General features: G+C 34.6%; 1 protein-coding gene and 1 pseudogene across 1 annotated transcript in view; one reads left to right on the forward strand and one right to left on the reverse strand.

Moving 5' to 3' along the window:
• The window catches only part of Dmxl2 (Dmx like 2), a 172,002-nt gene that overhangs the window by 86,302 nt on the left and 66,210 nt on the right, over window positions 1–19,490 (forward strand). The window contains 3 exon segments of the mRNA XM_047538446.1: window positions 299–995; window positions 1,347–1,468; window positions 18,226–18,315. Of these exon segments, the coding sequence (XP_047394402.1) occupies window positions 299–995; window positions 1,347–1,468; window positions 18,226–18,315 (909 nt within the window).
• On the reverse strand, window positions 5,704–7,913 carry LOC124973452 (proteasome subunit beta type-6-like; annotated as a pseudogene).

A 19,490-nucleotide genomic window follows, 5' to 3' on the forward strand; every position in this document is an offset into this window, starting at 1 on the left:
AGTTGCTTTATTATGTTTCTCAACTGTATTGCCATTTAGATCATGATCATTGGTCATTTGGATGTATGAGCAAGGCATTAGAAACATTTTTTTTCTTTCTTCCCTTAGGTCATGAATACTGATATGATTATGCATAAATCAAAGAAAGGGATTAAACTGTAATGAGGTTGAAAATGATTTTTTTTTTTTTTTTTTGCTAGAAAGCTGGAATTTGGTATTTTGAAAATAGAAGTGATTTTGGAGAACTTTTTAAGAGAAGACAGATTTGTTACACTGAATCATAAATTGTGTTTTTCAGGTTTCTTTTTCTTCTCGGATTCCTGTTGCATTTCCCTCTGGTGATGCAAGCTCTCTTAGTAAAAATATCATGATGTATGCCTGTATAAGTGCTACGAAAGATTCTCACCATACTCCATTACACCAGGAGCTGATGTCTGCAGACAGTCCTCATGAATCACAACCACACTCTAGATCACACACTGCAAACGTGAACATTTTAGCACCCACAGTAATGATGGTCTCTAAACACATAGATGGGTCTTTAAATCAGTGGGCAGTCACATTTGCTGATAAATCTGCCTTTACCACTGTTCTAACTGTATCCCACAAATTTAGATATTGTGGTCATCGATTTCACCTCAATGACTTGGCATGTCATTCAGTTTTACCACTGTTACTGACATCTTCTCATCATAATGCTTTGTTGACTCCTGAATCAGATTGTCAGTGGGACTCAGACAGTAAATTAAGTAGATTAATGGATCCTGTAAAAAATATAAAAGGTTTATCAAAACAACCTCTCAGGAATGCAGCAACCCGTACATTTCATGACCCAAACGCAATCTACAGTGAACTTATTCTTTGGCGTGTTGACCCAATAGGGCCTTTGTCATACACTGGAGGAGTGTCAGAATTGGCTCGAATTAACTCTTTACATACCTCAGCCTTCTCTAATGTGGCTTGGCTTCCAACTCTTATTCCCAGTTATTGCCTTGGTAAGTGTTCATTTTAATTGTGAAATTAATAGAAGCTTTAAAACTATTATTTTTATTCTCAAAATGGTTTATATTTGTTATTATTAAGACACTTTTAGTAAGTATCAGAATGTAGGCACCAGATTTATTTTTAGAACCTTTAAGCTTCTTTATAGTATTTTCCTTCTCATATTTTTTTCTTCTGAATTTTTGATTAATAATTTTATATTCATTAGTTACATCTGTTTAATTATGATTCTGGACTATGGTTATACCTGAAGAGAAAAATGTGAATATTTGTGTCTCATAATTCAGTCAATAATTAAAATAAACTATACATTATAATCCAAAGCCTTTATTTTCCTTTCTCAGGCACATACTGCAATTCTGCAAGTGCTTGCTTTGTTGCTTCTGATGGCAAAAATCTGAGATTATATCAAGCTGTGGTAGATGCAAGAAAATTATTGGATGAACTATCAGACCCAGAGTCTTCAGTAAGTATTTACTAATCATTATTAATATAGCTAAACTGATAAGAAATTTTCTTGTTACTTTGTCTAGGACCTTTATTTGTTAGTTGGTATTTATCAGTAAACATTATGTTCTTGACTCTATATGGCATACATATGGCAAAATCTTTTGTCTTAATTTGTTTCAAGGTACATGAATTAAAATTCCCGTCTATATCACACATTAATACATTTACCATATATAAAGAATTTAATAAAATCACACTATACTCATGAATAAATGTAACCCACACTGAGTTCCACCTTTATGTGTATCTGTAAAGCACCAATCAAGAAAAAATAAATAAGGGCTTGGGTTGTAGCCCCAAGAAAATAAGTATGTGCTTGCCTTGCATGTGGGAGGAACTGGGTTTGATCCTCAGCAACTCATTAAAAAAAATAAGTGAATAAAGATAAAGGTGTTGTGTCCATCCGTAACTGAAAATATTTAAAAAAAAGAATAAGTAAGTAAACTGGGTGAGGTGACACATGCCTGTAATTCAGTGACTTGGGAGGCTGACACAGGAGAAACTTAAGTTCAAAGCCAGCCTCAGCAATTTAGCAAGGCCCTAAGCAATTTAGTTGAGACCCTCTCTCAAAATAATAAATAAAATGGACTGGGAGTGGCTCAGTGGTTAAGTGTCCTTTGGGTTCAATCCCTAGGACCAATAAACAGACAAACAAACTAGTGAAAGGAAGGCCAGTAGAGAGGGGGAGGATAGTGGGAGAGAGAATAGGCAAGAAAGGGGGCACTAGGGACTTAAGTGGAGTAAATGAAATTCCAGGCATTTATGATTTTGTCACAATTAACCCAATTATTATTATTTTTTTCTTTTAGAGGTGCTGGGGTTTAAATCCAGGGCCTCATGCTTGACAGGCAAGCACTCTGTTAACTGAGCTGTATCCCCAGCCCTGAACCCAATTATTATGTGTAACTATAATGCACTAATAAAAGAAAAAAGGAACAATGTCTTTTTATTGTATTGTTGACATTTTTCACTCTGTAGTTTGGTTCTTTTAATTTTGCTTTTCTTGAAAAAAATTTTAAGGCATTTTTACCAACCTATATGTTTATGTTGAAAAATTTGAACTTTTCCAAACTTGACTTACTTTTAAAAAATCCTGTAGTTAGATTATGTTATCAACGGGTAATAGTATCTCATTCTGGTAGTTCTGTATAGGAACTGGAAGTTATATATATTAATTAATATGGAAATTTGAACAGTGAATTTTCCATTTCAGACAATGAAAACATCTCTTTATAAAGCAACTGTTCTGAAAAATATTTCCAGCATTAAACATTAAATACTGTTTTTGAGAGTCTGTGTACCTGTATGTGTGTAAAGGACATAGAAAACAAGTTTTAGTGTCTTTGAGGGCTTTTAATTTGGATGAGAAGATAAATTATTAATAAAATATTAAATAACAGTTAAAGTCAGGAGAAAAAGGTATCTAGGGGTGATATGTAATTAATTGTCAAAAGGATGGCATTAGAAGTGTTTTATAATTCAGAGGATAGAGAGATCAAGCTAAGGTACGCATGGAAGCCTTTTTTAAAAATAGTATTTTGGTTTGTTCTTGATGACTAGGTAAGATTTAGAAAGATGATACTTTGTCTTTGCCTAGGTGAAAGAATGACCTGAAATTAAGTGTAGATATAGGAAAATATGTGTGTAAAGCTTGTTTAGAGATAGAAAACTGTAAGGGCTGGAGCCAAATGTTTGGCATAGAGAAAGCCTAGAAAAGTACCATTATAGAATTGTAATTGGAAGATAGTATTTTAAAGGTCATTTGGTCTAACTAGCCATCCCATGTTTTATTCCCCACTGCAACATTGTTGCCAATTTCTCATCTGGCCACCAATGAGGGAAACTCAACTCTAAATGCAGGTCATTTCTGTCTTTGCATTACTTTCAGTATGAAATTGAAATTCGTTTTCTGTTGTTAGTCCTAGTCCCATTTAGAATAAGTCTAATATTCCTTGTATATGAGAGCAACTCAGATAATTGAATACAGCTATTTTGTAACCCCTGAAACTTTTTTCTTCATGCCAAACTGGCACTCCCTCTGTCCATCAGTTTCTTTTAACTGTTTCTCTTTCATCCTTGGCTGCTCTTCTGACCAGATTTCAGTCTGTCTATACTAAGGCATTATAGGATTAATAGAATAAGCAGTATTATGGTCTCTCTTGTTAGATATTGTTACGTTTGGTGGTCATTCCACTTTCTTTGTAATTGATTCATATTGAGCTGATTTTAAGCTCACGAAGTTCTTTTTGCAAGTAAGTCCTGTGTTCTCCATTCTGTATTTATGCATTTGAGTCTGAAGTCCAAACTTAGACCTGTTTTTCCTGTTAAATTTTTGTCTTATGTAGCTCAGTGTAATAGTCTAACCTTTCATAATATTTTTGAATCCAGGTTGTTATTCAATATGTTTGCTACTGCTTCATGGCTTATTATTATTATGGGCAACCTATTTGATGAATATTGTTTCTATATCTTCTACATCACATTTTAAAAAATGCTTAACAATACATTTGAAATCTTTCTCCCATTTTATTTTCTGGAATATTTTCTAAATTGTCCCAACAATTTCCATGAAGCAGATTATCATATACTTTTCTGAAACAAAATATAGCTTGTCTACCAAATATTCTGCAGTCAAAGGAAGTCAAATTCATATATGAATGATTTATTTTAATGTACAGATAGGCTTAATGTATAGTCCATCATGTCTCTTCATGACTAAAACATTGTGCTAGATTGACATCAGGCTCCTTGGTCTGGCTTATAGAACTATGTTATTTTCCTTTTAGAAAATTGGAATATTTGTCTGTTTTAGCTTTTTGCTACCTAGGACATTTTCCATTATTTGGAAGGTTTGATCTTTTATTATGACCCTATTTGGTGTCCATTAAAGGCTTATTAGCTACTCTTTTTGTTTTTAATCGTTCCTCAAAGGTTTACAATATGCATCTATAACGTCTTACATTCTGCTTTCAAATAGCGAAAGTGTGATTTAAACAACTCATGACTATCCTCCCATTAATCCCCCCTTCTTTTTGTGTAGTTTTCAGCATAAAAGCCCTTTATATGTTTTGTTAGGTTTATACCTAGATATTTCTTTTATTCTAGTCATTGTAAGTGGTATTTATTTTAAATTCTTTGCTAGAATATAGAAGCATGGTAGATTTTTATATGTGTATCTTATATATTGCAACCTTGCTTAACTCACATATCAATTGTAGGAGTTTTGGTTTTTTTTTTTTTAAGATTCCCTTGCATTTTCTGTGAAGATATAATCTCATTATAAATATAAATAGTTTCCCTTTTTAATCTGTATGCCTTTATTTGCATTGCTGGAGATTGAACCCAGGACCTTGCACATGTTGAGCAAGCACTGTGCAAAATTGAGCTACACCTCCAGTCCTATTTTCCTTATTTTGTTGCACTGACTAGAACTTTTGGCACTATGTTAAATAAAAGGGGTGAAATTAGGTGTCCTTGTCTTGTTTCCATTTTTAAAAGGAAAACATTCGGGGGCTGGGGTTGTGGCTTAGTGATAGACTGCTTACCTAGTATGTGTGAGGCCCTGGGTTTGATTCTCAGCACTGCATGAAAAAATAAATAAATAAATAAATAAATAAATAAATAAATAAAGTGAAATAATGTGCCCATCTACATCTAAAAAATTTAAAAAATTCAGACTTTTTTGTTTTTTAGAACAGTAATTTTTTATTTGTTCTAATTAGTTACATGACAATGCATTTCAATTCATTGTACATGAATGGAGCACAACTTCATTTCTTTGATCGTACATGATATGGAGTCATAACATTTATGCGATCATATAAGTACCCAGGGTAATGATGTCAATCTCATTCCACCATCTTTCCCACTCCCCTGCTTCTTCCTTCCCCTCACTCCCCTCTGCACAATCTAAAGTTTCTCCATTTATTCCTCCCCTACTGCCATTCAGTCTTTTGTTAAGTATATTAGCTGTAGGTATTTTATAGTGTCTGTTTATCAAGTTGAGAAAGTTTTCTAAGTTTGTTAACTTTCTTGATATTTTAAAGAGTCCACTTTTTTGTTGCCTTCAGCTTTTTGTTTTTGTGTTGTTTCCTTATTTTTATTTATTTATTTATTTTTCTCTTTGACAAACTATTTATTAAATTTCATGTCAGTGTGGGGTGAAGCTTATTACATCCTAGAATCCCAGATTCAGGGAGGTGGTAAAGTGGCAATGGTGAATTTGGGTAACTGGTTTCCCAAAAGTACCTGTTGCTCTACCCATGATTCTTCGGTGGCTGCCAGGAGGATCACCCCTCCACTGGAGCCATCCCGTTAATAACCAAAGCAAGAGCATTGGCAGTGAACTGCAGACACTCTTCCTTGGTCATACTTTCATGGTAGGTAGCATCAGCATAGCCATAGATATATGAATTCCCAGAGCCTTTAATGGCAAAGGACTGCCTTACCATCATAACTCCCATGGGAACTGAGTACACCTGTCCTCCTTGAGGATCCCAGCCAGCAATAATGATATCTGCCATCAGATCTTCCCGGTGTCAGTAACACATTTCCTTAAAGAGGCTGTCTGCTGTGTGCACCAGTGGAAGCTCATTTAATTCAATGCTGTGGAAACCACGCTGGTAAGTGACAACATCCACCATAGCCTGGGTGTCAGCTACAGAGCCTGAATGGCAACAGAAAATATGGTCATGAATAGGAGTCAGCTTGTCAATCACTCGATTGGCGAGATAGGACCCAGTAGTTGTTCTGTAGTCTGCCCCCAGAACCACGCCCCAGTCAAACTGCATAGTCACAATAGTGGTCCCCGTGGAGACGTCCTGATTTTCCCAGTCTGGGTCAATGGTTCTCTCCTAGGGCAGCAACTAAGGTGGTTGCCATCTTCCTCCTCTGTATTTATTTTTTTATCTTTATGATTCCTTCTGCTTACTTTGGAATTTTCTTTTTGGTTCCACTTTTTCTAGGTCTAAAAGCTTAAATTGTTAATTTGAAACTTTCTTGCTTTTTAATATATGCATTTAGTGCCATGAATTTCATACTTGGAATTTCTTTAAACATTTTTATATGAAGAATTTTCATTTTCATTTAACCCAACATATTTTAATTTCCCTTAACAATTCCTGTTTGACCCCTTGATTATTTAGAAGTGTGTGTGATTTAGTTTCTAATTGACCATTTTCCTGATTTCTAGTTTGAATCCATTGTGGTAGGAAAACATGATATATGATTTTGTCCTTTTATACTTGTTGAGGTTTGTTTTATGGTCCAGGACATTGTCTTCGTATGTTTCAGCACTTGAAAAGAAGATATGTTTTGTTGTTGGATAGGGTGTTCTGTAAATGTCAGATCCTATTCTGACTAATGGGGGTTGTAAGTTCTTATATAACTTTGCTGTTTAATTTTTCTATCAACTTTTGGAGAGGGGTATTGAATTATCCAGCTTTAATTGTGAATTTGTCTATTTTTTTCCTTCCAGTTCTAAAAGTTTTTGCCTAACATATTGTGCAACTCTGTTTCTTGGTGCATATACATCTAGTTTTTTTTATTTTTTTAAATTTTATTCTTTTTAGATATATATGGCTGTAGAGTATATTTTGACATGTTTATACAAACATGGAGTATATCTTATTCTAATTAGGATCTAGTCTCATGGTTCTATGTGATGTGGAGATTCATTGTGGTATATTCATATATGTACATAGGCAAGTTGTGTCAGATTCATTCTACTGTCTTTCCTATTCCTATCCCTCCTCCCTTCTCTTCATTCCCTTTTATCTAATCCAGTGAACTTCTGTGTCCCCCTTTGTTGTGTATTAGCATCTGCATATCAGAGAGAACATCTGGCCTTTGGTTTTTTTTTTTTTTTTTTTTTTTTTTTTTTTTTTTTTTGGGATTGGCTTATTTCACTTAGCATGATAGTCTCCAGATCCATCCATTTACTCACAAACGTCATAAAGTCATTCTTCTTTATGGCTGAGTAATATTCCATTGTGTATTTGTACCACATTTTCTTTATCCATTCGTCTGTTGAAGAGCATCTAGATTGGTTCCATAGCTTAGCTGTTGTGAATTGAGCTGCTATAAACATTGATCTAGTTTGAAATCAAGGTGTTATCAAGGCCATGCTCTCTCAGGCTCTAGGGGAGAATCCTTCCTTGAATCTTCCTAGTTTCTGGGTGCTCCTGGCAATCCTTGGGGTTTTTTGGCTTGTTGCTCCATCACTCCAATCTGGCCTTCTTCCTTCTGAGTGTCTCTGTGTGTCATCTTCTTAGGATACCAGATATTAGATTTAGCAACAACTGTAACGTAGTATGATCTTAAGTTTTACCTGCAAATACCCTATTTCCAAATAAGGTTACATTCTGAGATTCTCGATGGACATGACTTTTAGGTGGCACCATTGAGCCCAGTACACTAGCTGACTTGTTTTTTCCTCATCTGTTATATTTGTTGTTGCTTAGTCAGGAACCTTTAAAGTCTGTTGAGCCTCCAGATGCTCTTGAACCATTTTGACTTTCAGAGCACTATACCATAAGGAACCCTAGGGTTATTGCCTTTTTAAAATATAGAGCTTTGCCCTTATTTTTTATATTAAACTCTTAAGATGACATGATTACTTTTGTCAAGTTCCCATTATTTCTGCTCCCTTTTTCTTTTTGATAAGAGCAGCTGATCTCCTAGTTACTTCCTCTACTAATTGTGAGCCAATGTAGCAAGAAGTCATCATATACTTTCCTATTCTTCACACTTAAGAATTTTAGTAGATGCTGAGTAAAGACCAGCTTCCTACCCCCCGTTAATAGATACTAAAAATATTTGCGTTTTATCCTGGAGATAGAGAGGTGGATTTAGGGGGCACTGGAAGTGTTTGGGCAGAGAATTAAAGTCATTACTTTGTAGAATGGAATATAATTGGTATGTACTATAAGCATGGAGATAGCAAGGAATCATTTGAGGTCAACCATATATTGGAAGACATGAGCTACAATGGAATTTGGTAGACGGTAGAAAGGGAAGAAGAGCAGTACTTAGTAGTTGCTTGAATATGGAGACAAAGAGATCATTCTGAGATTTCTAGTTTGTGATAGTGATTCCACAAGTGTTGTAATTGTTGTGAGGTATTTGTGATAATTAAATTTGGGATATACTAAATGTGAGGTGACTGTGGTTTTAGCTTCCTAAGCATGTTTTAGATGACTGTTTTGTAGGCATTTAGAAATAAATTCCTAGTGTTCCACATTAAGTACTAGTATACATTTGGGATTTGTTGTTACAAAGACAGTACTAGAAGTCATTAGATCCATACAGGCATTAATGATAATTAATGTACATAAATGTGACCCTCATTCATTAAAAAATTTATATTTACAAACTGTTTATGATGACACAGTTATTCAGATATTTAAAAAGTTTCCTTACAAAATATCAAAGACATAGATGTTTTGTTGCCTAAAACAAACGTTTGATCAGACATAAAGAAAAAAAACCCACAAATGTTTGCATCTCTTTGCCCAGTGATGCTAGATCAGCAAGATCCATTCATTCAAGTTTTTAGGAAATGCTTAATGAGGTTTTCTGTAATTAAATAAGGGAGGAGAGAAGCCTGGTATTCAATGATAGGATGGTGTAGTATGTGCTGCTACTACTAAATATGTGTTTAGAGTATGAACAGTATAACTTGTAATTTGTTTTCATTCATTTGTTTAATCTTTGATTTTTATTGAGAACCCATGGTGTGTAGGCAATGATACATTGAAGAATAAGTATATATCATACCAGGTGCTGAGCATGTTAAAATGAGTAGACATAGTTCCTACCCTCGAGGTATCTATCTATTGGATATATAAATACACACAGTATGAAACGACTGCTGTGTTAGAGGGACAAAAAAACCACTACCGAATTTGAAATGCAATTAAATGACCTTTACCTAACTAGCTCCCTGGATTTATTAATGCTGTTCATTCTTTTGCAAAACATAAGACTGGTGCATAAGTACTATACGAGGCCTTATGGGTTCAAAAGTTAAGCCTTAAACAATAACAAGCTTTTATCTAGTGATTATTGTGTGCCAATCACATTTCTAAATGCTTTTCATATATTCATTCATTTAATGTTCTCATCAACCCTGTGAAGAATGTAATAGCATCATCACACTTTAGAGCAGAAGACTGAAGTACAGGGAAACGCAACTACTTGTGCCAGTTTAGTCAGGTAGTAATGGTAGGGCCAGGATTTCAGCCCAGGCCACTTCCCTGAGCTGTTATCTGGCTTGTTGACCACATCTTGAGAGCTAGTTTTTATTCATTTCCAAACTTATATTTGTCAAGTTGTTCACATTGTTATTATTCTGTAATTTAGTTAAATATTTTATAAATTGATGAGTTATGAATGTGAAAAAAATGTATTTTTATTAAAAGAGCAAGTGATTTGGAAGCTATTTTGCTAAAAATAACTTTTTAAATTGGATATGGACAAGACAACTAAAAATTCAGGGGATTATTTAAAAAAAAATACTCATTTGCTTTATGCAGGTATCTTGTTTTTATTCCAGTTTAAAGAATTTAAAAATGTAACCAGGGTATAATGGCGTATACAAGAAAGGCCTGTTGGCAAACCATACTTTAAAGACCTTGGTTCTATACCAAAATTTTGGTTGTTTATTTTATATTTCTATTTTACATAAAACAATGTTAAAGCTATATATGTATTATTTTAAAAATCAATTCTCTGTGTTAAATGACCTAGCTAATTGGTAATTTATCCTTTCTTTGCCCTAGCTAAGTCAGATAACAGAACTTTTTATACACACAGTAGTCATAACTTAATCAAGATTATATAATCTAGATTATGGTGGTTAGGAAACACTTTGGAGATGATATCTGAGATGAGATATATTGAATGGGTATGAATTGAAAGTGAAGGAGGAAAAGAATATTCCAGGTAGGGATAATAGCAATGAAAAATGCATAGAGATACAAGAATGCTTAATAGTGTTTTGGTCAGGGATGGACTGCATATACCACAGTGGTCCCAAAAGATGATACTAGAGCTGGAAAATTCCTGTTGCTTAGTGATGTCATTCATAACTGTAGTAACTTTGTAGAGCAACACATTACACATCTGTGGTGATGCTGGTGTGAATAAAGAAACTGCCCTGTTGGTTGTGTAAAAGTGTAACATAAATTATTATAGTACATAGCACTTGATAATGATAACAAATGACTCCCCAACAACAATACATGTGCCCAACAAATGTGCACAAAAAATGTGCCCAACAGCCTCCTAACTTTGTCTTTATACTTTATTATGTGTTTACTGTACTATGTGTTTTGTGGTTACTTTAGACTGTATTCTTACTTTTAAAAATATACCAAGTTTACTATAAAACAGTATGCTGAGTTATGCTGTAGCAATCTTACATATCTCTTGATTGCTTCAAGACAACATGTGTAGTGATTGACCTACACCATCTAGGTTCGTGTAAGCACACATTGAGGTTCACGCAACTGATGCATTTCTCAGAAAGATTCCCTATCATTAAGCAGCACACAACTGTAGTTTATGCAAAAATGGCTTAGGATATAAGTGGCTATTGGAAATAGCTGAAACTGGATAGGAAGGTAGAGACTAGATTGTGAAAAAAATTGTATTCCTCTTTTTATGATTCTGTTCTTCTTTCTTACATTCTGTTCTCAATATAGGGAGTTAGAATGATGCTTTTAAAATATAATTCAGATAATATCACTCTTCTAAGCCAAAATCTATACAGTGACCTGTAAGACCCTTTATGCTTTACCTTCTACCCCTCTTGTCCCTTCTTTTATTTCTTGATTCTGAATTTCTACTTTTCCTATTGATTATTTTGGCCTCCTCCACTAACTTCCTGGCTGGTGCTGGAATGTACCCAACAACCTCCTAACTTTGTCTTCATACTTTACTATTCTCTCTGGGTTCTACCCTCTGATATCCACATGGTTCGTGTTTTTATTTTGTGGTCGTTAGTCAAGTGAGGCTTCCCATTGCTCCCTGTTTTGTTTTTTTCCTGTAGCACCATCTGGCGAACAATTTATTTATTTTTCTTTCTTCATTTGAGTGTTAAGATAAGGGTAGTGCTGTATTCTCAGTGTCTGATACCCTAGAAGCACTCTTGTTAAGTAAATGAATAAATGAAAGAATGTCATGTTGAAGAGTTGTATTATCTGTTGAAAGCAATGGGAAGCTAGCACTCTGATTTGTACTTCATTAGTAGATTCTGTTAGCATGACTTTCCCATTCTCTTTTTTTCTCTTCTATTAAAATCTTCAGTATTTGGAAAAGATATCTGTGTATTTTGTATACTTTTGATTACTGAGGAAATTGTTCTTTCATACATTCGTTAGGATATTTTTATGTATGTAGGCATGTATGTTTGTGGTACTGGAGATCACCCCCAGGGCCTCCACATGTTAGCAAATTCTGTACTACTAAGCTACATATTAGGTCTATATTTCTTTTTCTTCTTTTTTTAAAATATTTTTTAGTTGTAGATAGGCACAATACATTAATTTTATTAATTTATTTTTATGCGGTGCTGATGATTGAATTCAGTACCTCATACATGCTAGGCAAGCACCCTACTACTGAACTACAACCCCCTATATTTCTTTTTTTGAACTACTTGCTTTTGTTCTCTCTGGGAATGTAGCAGTTAAATTGAACAGCAAAACTGTAGTACTAGGAGAGACAGCATGAAGACCTTTGTGTTTTCTGGAGAAGACCTTTGTGTTTTGTGAGGAAGAACACATTGTTAAGGGTTGTACTTTCTTAGCGAGAGACAGAGAGTACTATCTTGACTTAGTCTCTGGATCTTTCTGGGTCTGAGTGAGAAATAGATGACACATTCATAAAGATGTAACTGAGGAGAGTTAAGTACAAGAACTCCTTGCAGGGATATGCATATGCTTAACCTAGAAGGGATAGTAAAGCATTCAGAATCTAGTAACAGGGTGAGTTACCCAGTGGTAGGTAAAGGCTTCCCAAAGATGTGCACATGCTCTTGCCTAGAACCTGTGAATATGTTAATTCAAATGGCAGAGACACTTTGCAGATGTGAATAAATTAAAGATCTTAAAATATGGAGATTATCCTATATTATTTGGGTGGGCCCAGTCTAATCACATGAGTACTTACAAGCAGAGAAACTTTCCTGGCTCTGATCAGAGAGAGTTTAACAAAGGAAGAATGATCACAGGACTGGCATTGCTGGCTTTGAAGGTGGAGGAAAGGAAGCCATGAGCCAAGGAATGTGGACAGCCTCTAGATGCAAGGAAGGAAATAGACTCTTCCCTAGAGCCTCCAGAAGGCATGCAGCCCTACTGATACCATGATGCTAGTCTACCAAAATTGGCTTCAGACTTCTCACTACCAGAATTGTAAGATAAGGCATTAATTTTTTGAAACCCCAAATTTATGGCAAATTATTGCAGCAGCAATAATAAAAATAATATATGTCTTTATGCTTGAAGGGATAAGAAGGAAGTAGGAACCTAGTGAGCACCAAAGCTGTGGAAAGTGAGCACCTTGTTGGGAAAGGTAGCTGTGAAGAATCATGACCACTACTGGAGCTGTGGGGAGCAGGGAGAATATATACTCCTACATTTTTTTTCTCTCTAATCTCTGGCCAGTGACTGCCATTGATTGTATTTCACCTGAAGCAGAAGAGGACATAGGATTTGGGTCATATGGTTCAAAGACCAACCTCCTAGAACCCAAAGCAAGGCAGAGAGGTTGGAGAATATATCAAAGATTAGATGGAGATAAAGCATAGCCAGCAAAATCTATTCCTTTAGAATCTAATCCTCTTTTATTTAGATGAAGAAACTTTTCTCTCCAACATAGGGGAAATACAACTTCTCATTAGGTATTGTATCATTGTATAATGACGCCAATTTTGTTGTAACCTAACTTGAAGCCTGAATTACAGTTGTTATCTTCAGAACTCGCCACAGTAGAGAAAGTGGTGAAAAAATACAACCTGAAGGAATTGTATCTTATATATAGCCATTTATATAGCCACTGCTTCCATAGTGGACACAGAGCCTAAGTTCTGTATTTATAGCTTCCTTCCTATCATAGATTTCACATTCCCTCAAACTTCTGCTAGCACCTTGGTTATTCAATCCACCCTGCCCTACCTTTTTTGTGTGTTGTATGTGTGTGTGGTGCTAGGGATTTAACCCAGGGGTACTCCTATCATTGAGTGCATTCTCACCTCATTTAAAAATTTTTTTAAAAAATTAAATTTAGAGACGGGGTTTTGCTAAGTTGCTGAGGCTGACCACAAACTTGCCATCTTCTTGCCTTAGGCTCCCTAGTTGCTGGGATTACAGGCATATACCACCATGCCAACTTTTTTCTTTTCTTTTCCTTTACCTTTAAACCTGATGAAATGACCAAAGGACCCAAATGCTCTTGGGGTTGCTGCTGTTTCCCATCAGCTTTTTATAGATTATGGTAATGCCAGAAGATTCTTGGATGACATAGTCTTTTCTGCCTTCATATTGTAGTTATATACTCTGACCAGTCACTCTTCTCTGCATATTGATCAAATAATTTGAGTTCAAAGTAGTCAAGGGCCAATCTCAGCTTCCAATATAATAGTATTTTGTGTTTTCTGGTGGAATATTTCTTCCTTGAGCAGTAGCATGCTCCAAATACATTGAGCCCAGGTTACGGAGACAGGAAATAAAAATTCTACACCAAACAACAGTGGTACCTCATTTGTGTACAATGAATCAAAACAAATTTAAAAAAGAAGTTCTACACGTGAGTTTTTAGGTGTTAACCTCCAGCCTTTAGTTTGCAGACATGGGTGTTTTGACTGTGGAGGAAATGATGGCATATTTTTCGTAATTAGTGCAAGATATATGCTGCAGCAGGCAGCATCCCACTCCTGCCACATGGGGAATTATCCCCTGGTTGGTGCTTTGACTTCAGGAGACATTCTTCTCTTTTGTTAACACCAAGGTGAGGAACCACATGATAAGCCTGATGCATCTTGTGACAGGACACCCATTGCCATTGTATTCCAGCTAAGCTGGAGTTATGGTGAATGAGGCACTCACCTTGGGTGCAGAATTTAGTGGGACACCAAAAATCTTAGCAATCAGGGTAAATAATATTTTAAATAATCAAAATTAATGTTATAAAAAACCTGTTGAATAACACCAAAAATTTAAATAAAGACATGATCCAGCAATGCCATGATAAACTGTATTGGAGCCTGAAGCTAAAGGAAAAAATGTGTACTTCTATAAATATATTTTTCTGTATTTTTTCAACTGTTAATTTTCCCCAGAACATTTACATATTGAAAACACTGAAAATTGAAAAGTACATTAAAACTTTCAACATCTTATTTATATCAAAATAGTATTTATTATAATTTTATTTTCCTGGTTTTGATGGAAGCAGATTCTTCAATAATAATATTAAAATGTTTCTTAAAAAACAAAAATATTTTTTAAAAAAGAAACCCAAAAATACCAAAAAAAATCTGTTTCTTGACTTATCTCATTTTCTCATTTTCTGTTGAGAGTTGTAAGTTATGACAAATGAGAAAAAGTAACTCAAATTATGTTTGATATCAATATCAAGTAGGAGGCATGAATATAATTCCTGAACTTGAAAATGAAAAAGAAAAAAAGAAACTGGAACTGCACAAATTACTAGATGTAATATTGGAAAAAAGTGCATATCAGATAAAAATGAATGAAGATTATAGGTATCTGTAGTAGTTTTCCTATTGTTGCTGTAACAAATGACCACAAATGTGATTAAAACTATTCAACTGTATTATCTTATAGTTTTGGAGGTCAAAAGTTCTAAAATCAAAGTGTTGACAGCGTTGCGTTCTCTCTGGAAGTTCCAGGAAGAAAATACAGAATTCTAGAAGCCATCTGTATTTCTTTGTCTTGGCGCCTTCCTCCATCTTTAAAGCTAGCAGCATAGCGTTTTGAAGACCCCTCTGGACACTGCAACTGTTGTCACATCTCTTGCTCTGAATCTGACCCTTTTTCCTCCCTCATATAGACCCTTATGGTTACATTGGTCCCAGTTGAATAGTTCAGGAGAATCTCCCTATTTTAAGATTCTGAGTTTATTTGCATCTCTAAAAGTCTCTTTTGTCACATATGGTGACATATTCATAGGTCCCAGAAATTAAGATGTGGACATCCTTGGAGGAGAAGCACATTATTCTGATTATCATACATACTAATTTTTTACTTAAACTGGAGATATAAAAAATTAACTGAGGAATCTATAGATTTTGAATATTTAAAGAGAGAAAAATTTTTGTTATGTGGATATATCTGGTTTACAAAAAGCAGCCACTAACTTGGGCTCTTAAGTATTGAAAATTTAAATTCTATAAAAGTTCTGAAATAGTTTTAAGTGGCATGTAGTATTGATGTTTTGTAATGTAAAATTAACATTTTGTTTGGATCTTTGGAAACTGATGCATACATTTTTCTTAGTGTAATAATATCCAAATTTTAGAATGGACTTGAGTGTTTTTTTTATGATCAGTCATCCTACAAAATAAGTTTCAGTGAGCAATTAAGGAATTAATTAAAAATTACCTAAAGCTACCACTTAGTCAAGAGATATTATCAAACAAAGCAGCTATTTTTATTGAAAACAAATAAGGAAGTAGATTTTGAAAGTTGTTTTTTTTTTTTTTTTTAAACTGGGGAGTGAATAATCCAGGGGTGCTTAACCACTGAGCAACATCCCTAGCCCTTTTATTTATTTTTTTATTCAGAGACAGCCTCCCAAGCTGCTGAAAGTATTATTAAGGAGTTTGTGTCCATTAAAGCTAGAACAATAGTTATAATCAATCTTCCTTGGGGCATAAATAAATTAAAACTTTAATGTTTTCAATTTTAATAACCTGCTTTTTACTATTTTTCAACTGCTTTAATGTTCTCGAAAAAAATAATCATTAAAAATTGCCTAGAGGGTCTGGGGATATAGCTCATTTGGTAGAGTGCTTGCCTCACATGTACAAGGCCCTGGGTTCAATCCCTAGCACCACAAAAAAAAAAAAAAAAAAAAAATCGTATCAAAACATGTCTGTACACTTTTCCTTTTGCCTCAGGCTGGAGACACTATTAGAACCTTCTTTAAATTTTTTTATATTTGTTATGGATTTTTACATTAATTTTAATTTAAAAATTGCACTAAATTATTATATGTCTTGATTAATGAATATTTTGGTTTCCCCTAAAATTTTGTTCCCAAGGTAAATACTCCATTACCCTGATTCTGATATTATTTTGTACTGTAAAATGAATTTCTTAGAAGAAGGTGAAATTGAGGGGGATTCTGTAGGTTGAATAAGGTTTTGGTAAGTCCCCTGATTATAGAGTACTGGCAGAGAGTTGTGAGTAGGGGAAGTAAATCCTTAGCTGGAATATGTATCTATTCCTCTGAGGGGATCTCAGTCTTGGCTGCATACTGGAAATACCTAGAAACCTCTAATGATCAGAACTCCTAGATCTATAAATCAATCTCTGTGAGTGGGACCTAAGTATCAACTATTGAAAAAGCTCTCCAAGTGAGTCAGTGTGGATCAGCCAAGATTGAGAATCACTGATTTACCACAATACTTATTTTGTATGCACAAGAATTTGGAGATCTTGTTAAAATGTGAATATATTACTTTGAGACCTGAGAGAGCATTTATAAAATATTTCCTGTTCCTGTTGACCCATTGACCACATTATGAATGGCAAAGCTTTGTCGTGTGCTAAAGAAATTCTGGTAGTTTAGCTTTAAAAATTGTCGACTGCAGTTAAGATTTCAATGAGTAAACCCAGCATACTGTCAACACCACTTGTAGGTATTTAATCTAGTACTTTAAATCCTCAATCTTGTGTGAATGTATTCATATTAACAAATTCAGCCCTACTTAATCACTTGTATTTCCATATGTGTTATCTGGAATCCTACTGATAAAAATCGCAGAGATCCTACAACTCCATCATAGATATTGTTTTCTCTCAAGTGGACTTTAGGCTAAGTTGGGATCTAAATTTCCAGCCTGGAGGCAGTGAAAGGTAGTTGTGATGGGCCTGAGGAGAATGGAAATCTTTTTTGAGGTGGATATGTTAGGTGAAGTTATGGAAAATTTTTTACTCAAGAGAAAGCTTCTTAGAAGGTGGTAGATGAAAGACTGTTTTGTTTCAGCAGAAAGTTTGGGAATATTGTGGATCCAAAGTTAGGCTTTATGTATTAATTCAGACATCCTTATCCCTAGAGGCGGAGTCCCAGTTCTTCTCAATCATGAACCCTACTTTCGACCTGGCAGGGTTGTGCTTTTAAGTGGTGTTGCATATCTGCACACTAAACACTTAGGCTTTGGGCTGTGGGCTAGATCCTTAGTCATGTCTGTTGGGCTTTAAGCTTGCAAACATAAAGAAGACATGTTAAAACTGTGCCTTGAAGTTATGTAATATTTATGTAAACACTGTCAATTTTTTAACTTTTTGATTTAACTTTAAAAGTGAAATTAAGTGTAGAAAATTGAAATTTTCCTTGAATGTATTTGTTGCCATTGTTAATGAGTGAATATTTAGGGGGTCCTTTTAATGCTGAAGATACTGTATCATATTGACAGTAGATTCATAAATTTATTACATAGTAACATTTATATGTTTTTATTTACAGAAACTTATTGGAGAAGTGTTTAATATTGTGAGCCAACAGTCTACTGCTCGACCTGGCTGCATTATTGAACTTGATGCAATAACTGACCAAGTAAAAACATGCTTGTGAATTGGTGATATTAATAGATATTTATTCCAGAGTGTTTTAGAAGCGTGTATTTCAGTCTCAGAATAATTATCATTTGATATTAAATACGGTCAACTTTTGTTGATACCCATAGTGAAACTCCACTAATGATATAGAAATTTTTATTTTCCAGGTGAATTATATTTGGTTTCTTTTCTCCTATTTAAAGGACATTTGATTCAGTAAGGGAAGCTGTGACCCTGATCTTGAAATGCTGAGGGAAAATACAGTGCAACTGTATAGAGGCTCAGGTTGTGGGTTCTCCTTTTATGTTATTACCCATTTCAACTCAGTAGAGGGTGACCTCAGCTGTATAGTGCTTGTTTTTTTAGGCTTCAGTCTTGACATTGATATTCAAATGAAAGTGGGATCAAAGTTTATCACCTTCCTCCCCAACTACTACCTAGGAAAGAAGGAGAATCCTTCTCCCTGTAAGAAGTTTGTAAAACCCATTTAGTCCTGAGAAGCATATTTGTTTCTTCAGGATGATGTTTATGAACCAAGGTATAGAACTACTGTAATTCTTTAAGTATAAAAGGAAAGATTACTTTGGTGAGGAAATTACCAAATCTTTTAAACAAGGAAATGAATAAAGAACCAACTATATTTAAAAACAAGTATAGAATTATGTCATAATTTTTCCATGGAGCTTTGCACATTCTGTTGGGGAAAATGCAATCATTCCCGCTAATGTAGAGGAATTACCACACAGCTCTTGGTAACAGAATTGGGGCTGCCAGACTCAAATAAATTACTAATGGCACCTAGGAAATCCTTTACTGTTTTTTATCCCCAAACTCTATGCTTTTACTTTAAATTCAACCTATGATTTCCTTTTTTGACTCCATAAGGATCTGGAAGAAGGGTGTTGTCTTCTTTCCATTGATATCTTTATTTTTAATGGATTGGATGTTGCATTCATCCCCCACTTTGGTCCCTCTGCACTCTTTACCATGGGGTATTAGTTCAGTCCACTCTGACCTAACATTCTTTTTACTTCATACTTACTACCAGTTTATTTCCCATCAGCTTGGACTATCGTTAACATAAGGGCAGTAAACTGCAAGCACTGATAAAATGACTTAGGATTAGATATGACAAAGTTTAAAATTCATTCTACATTTGTTCCCACTGTGTTC

This window comes from Sciurus carolinensis, chromosome 2 (genome assembly GCF_902686445.1).
Source record: "Sciurus carolinensis chromosome 2, mSciCar1.2, whole genome shotgun sequence".
NCBI lineage: Eukaryota > Metazoa > Chordata > Mammalia > Rodentia > Sciuridae > Sciurus > Sciurus carolinensis.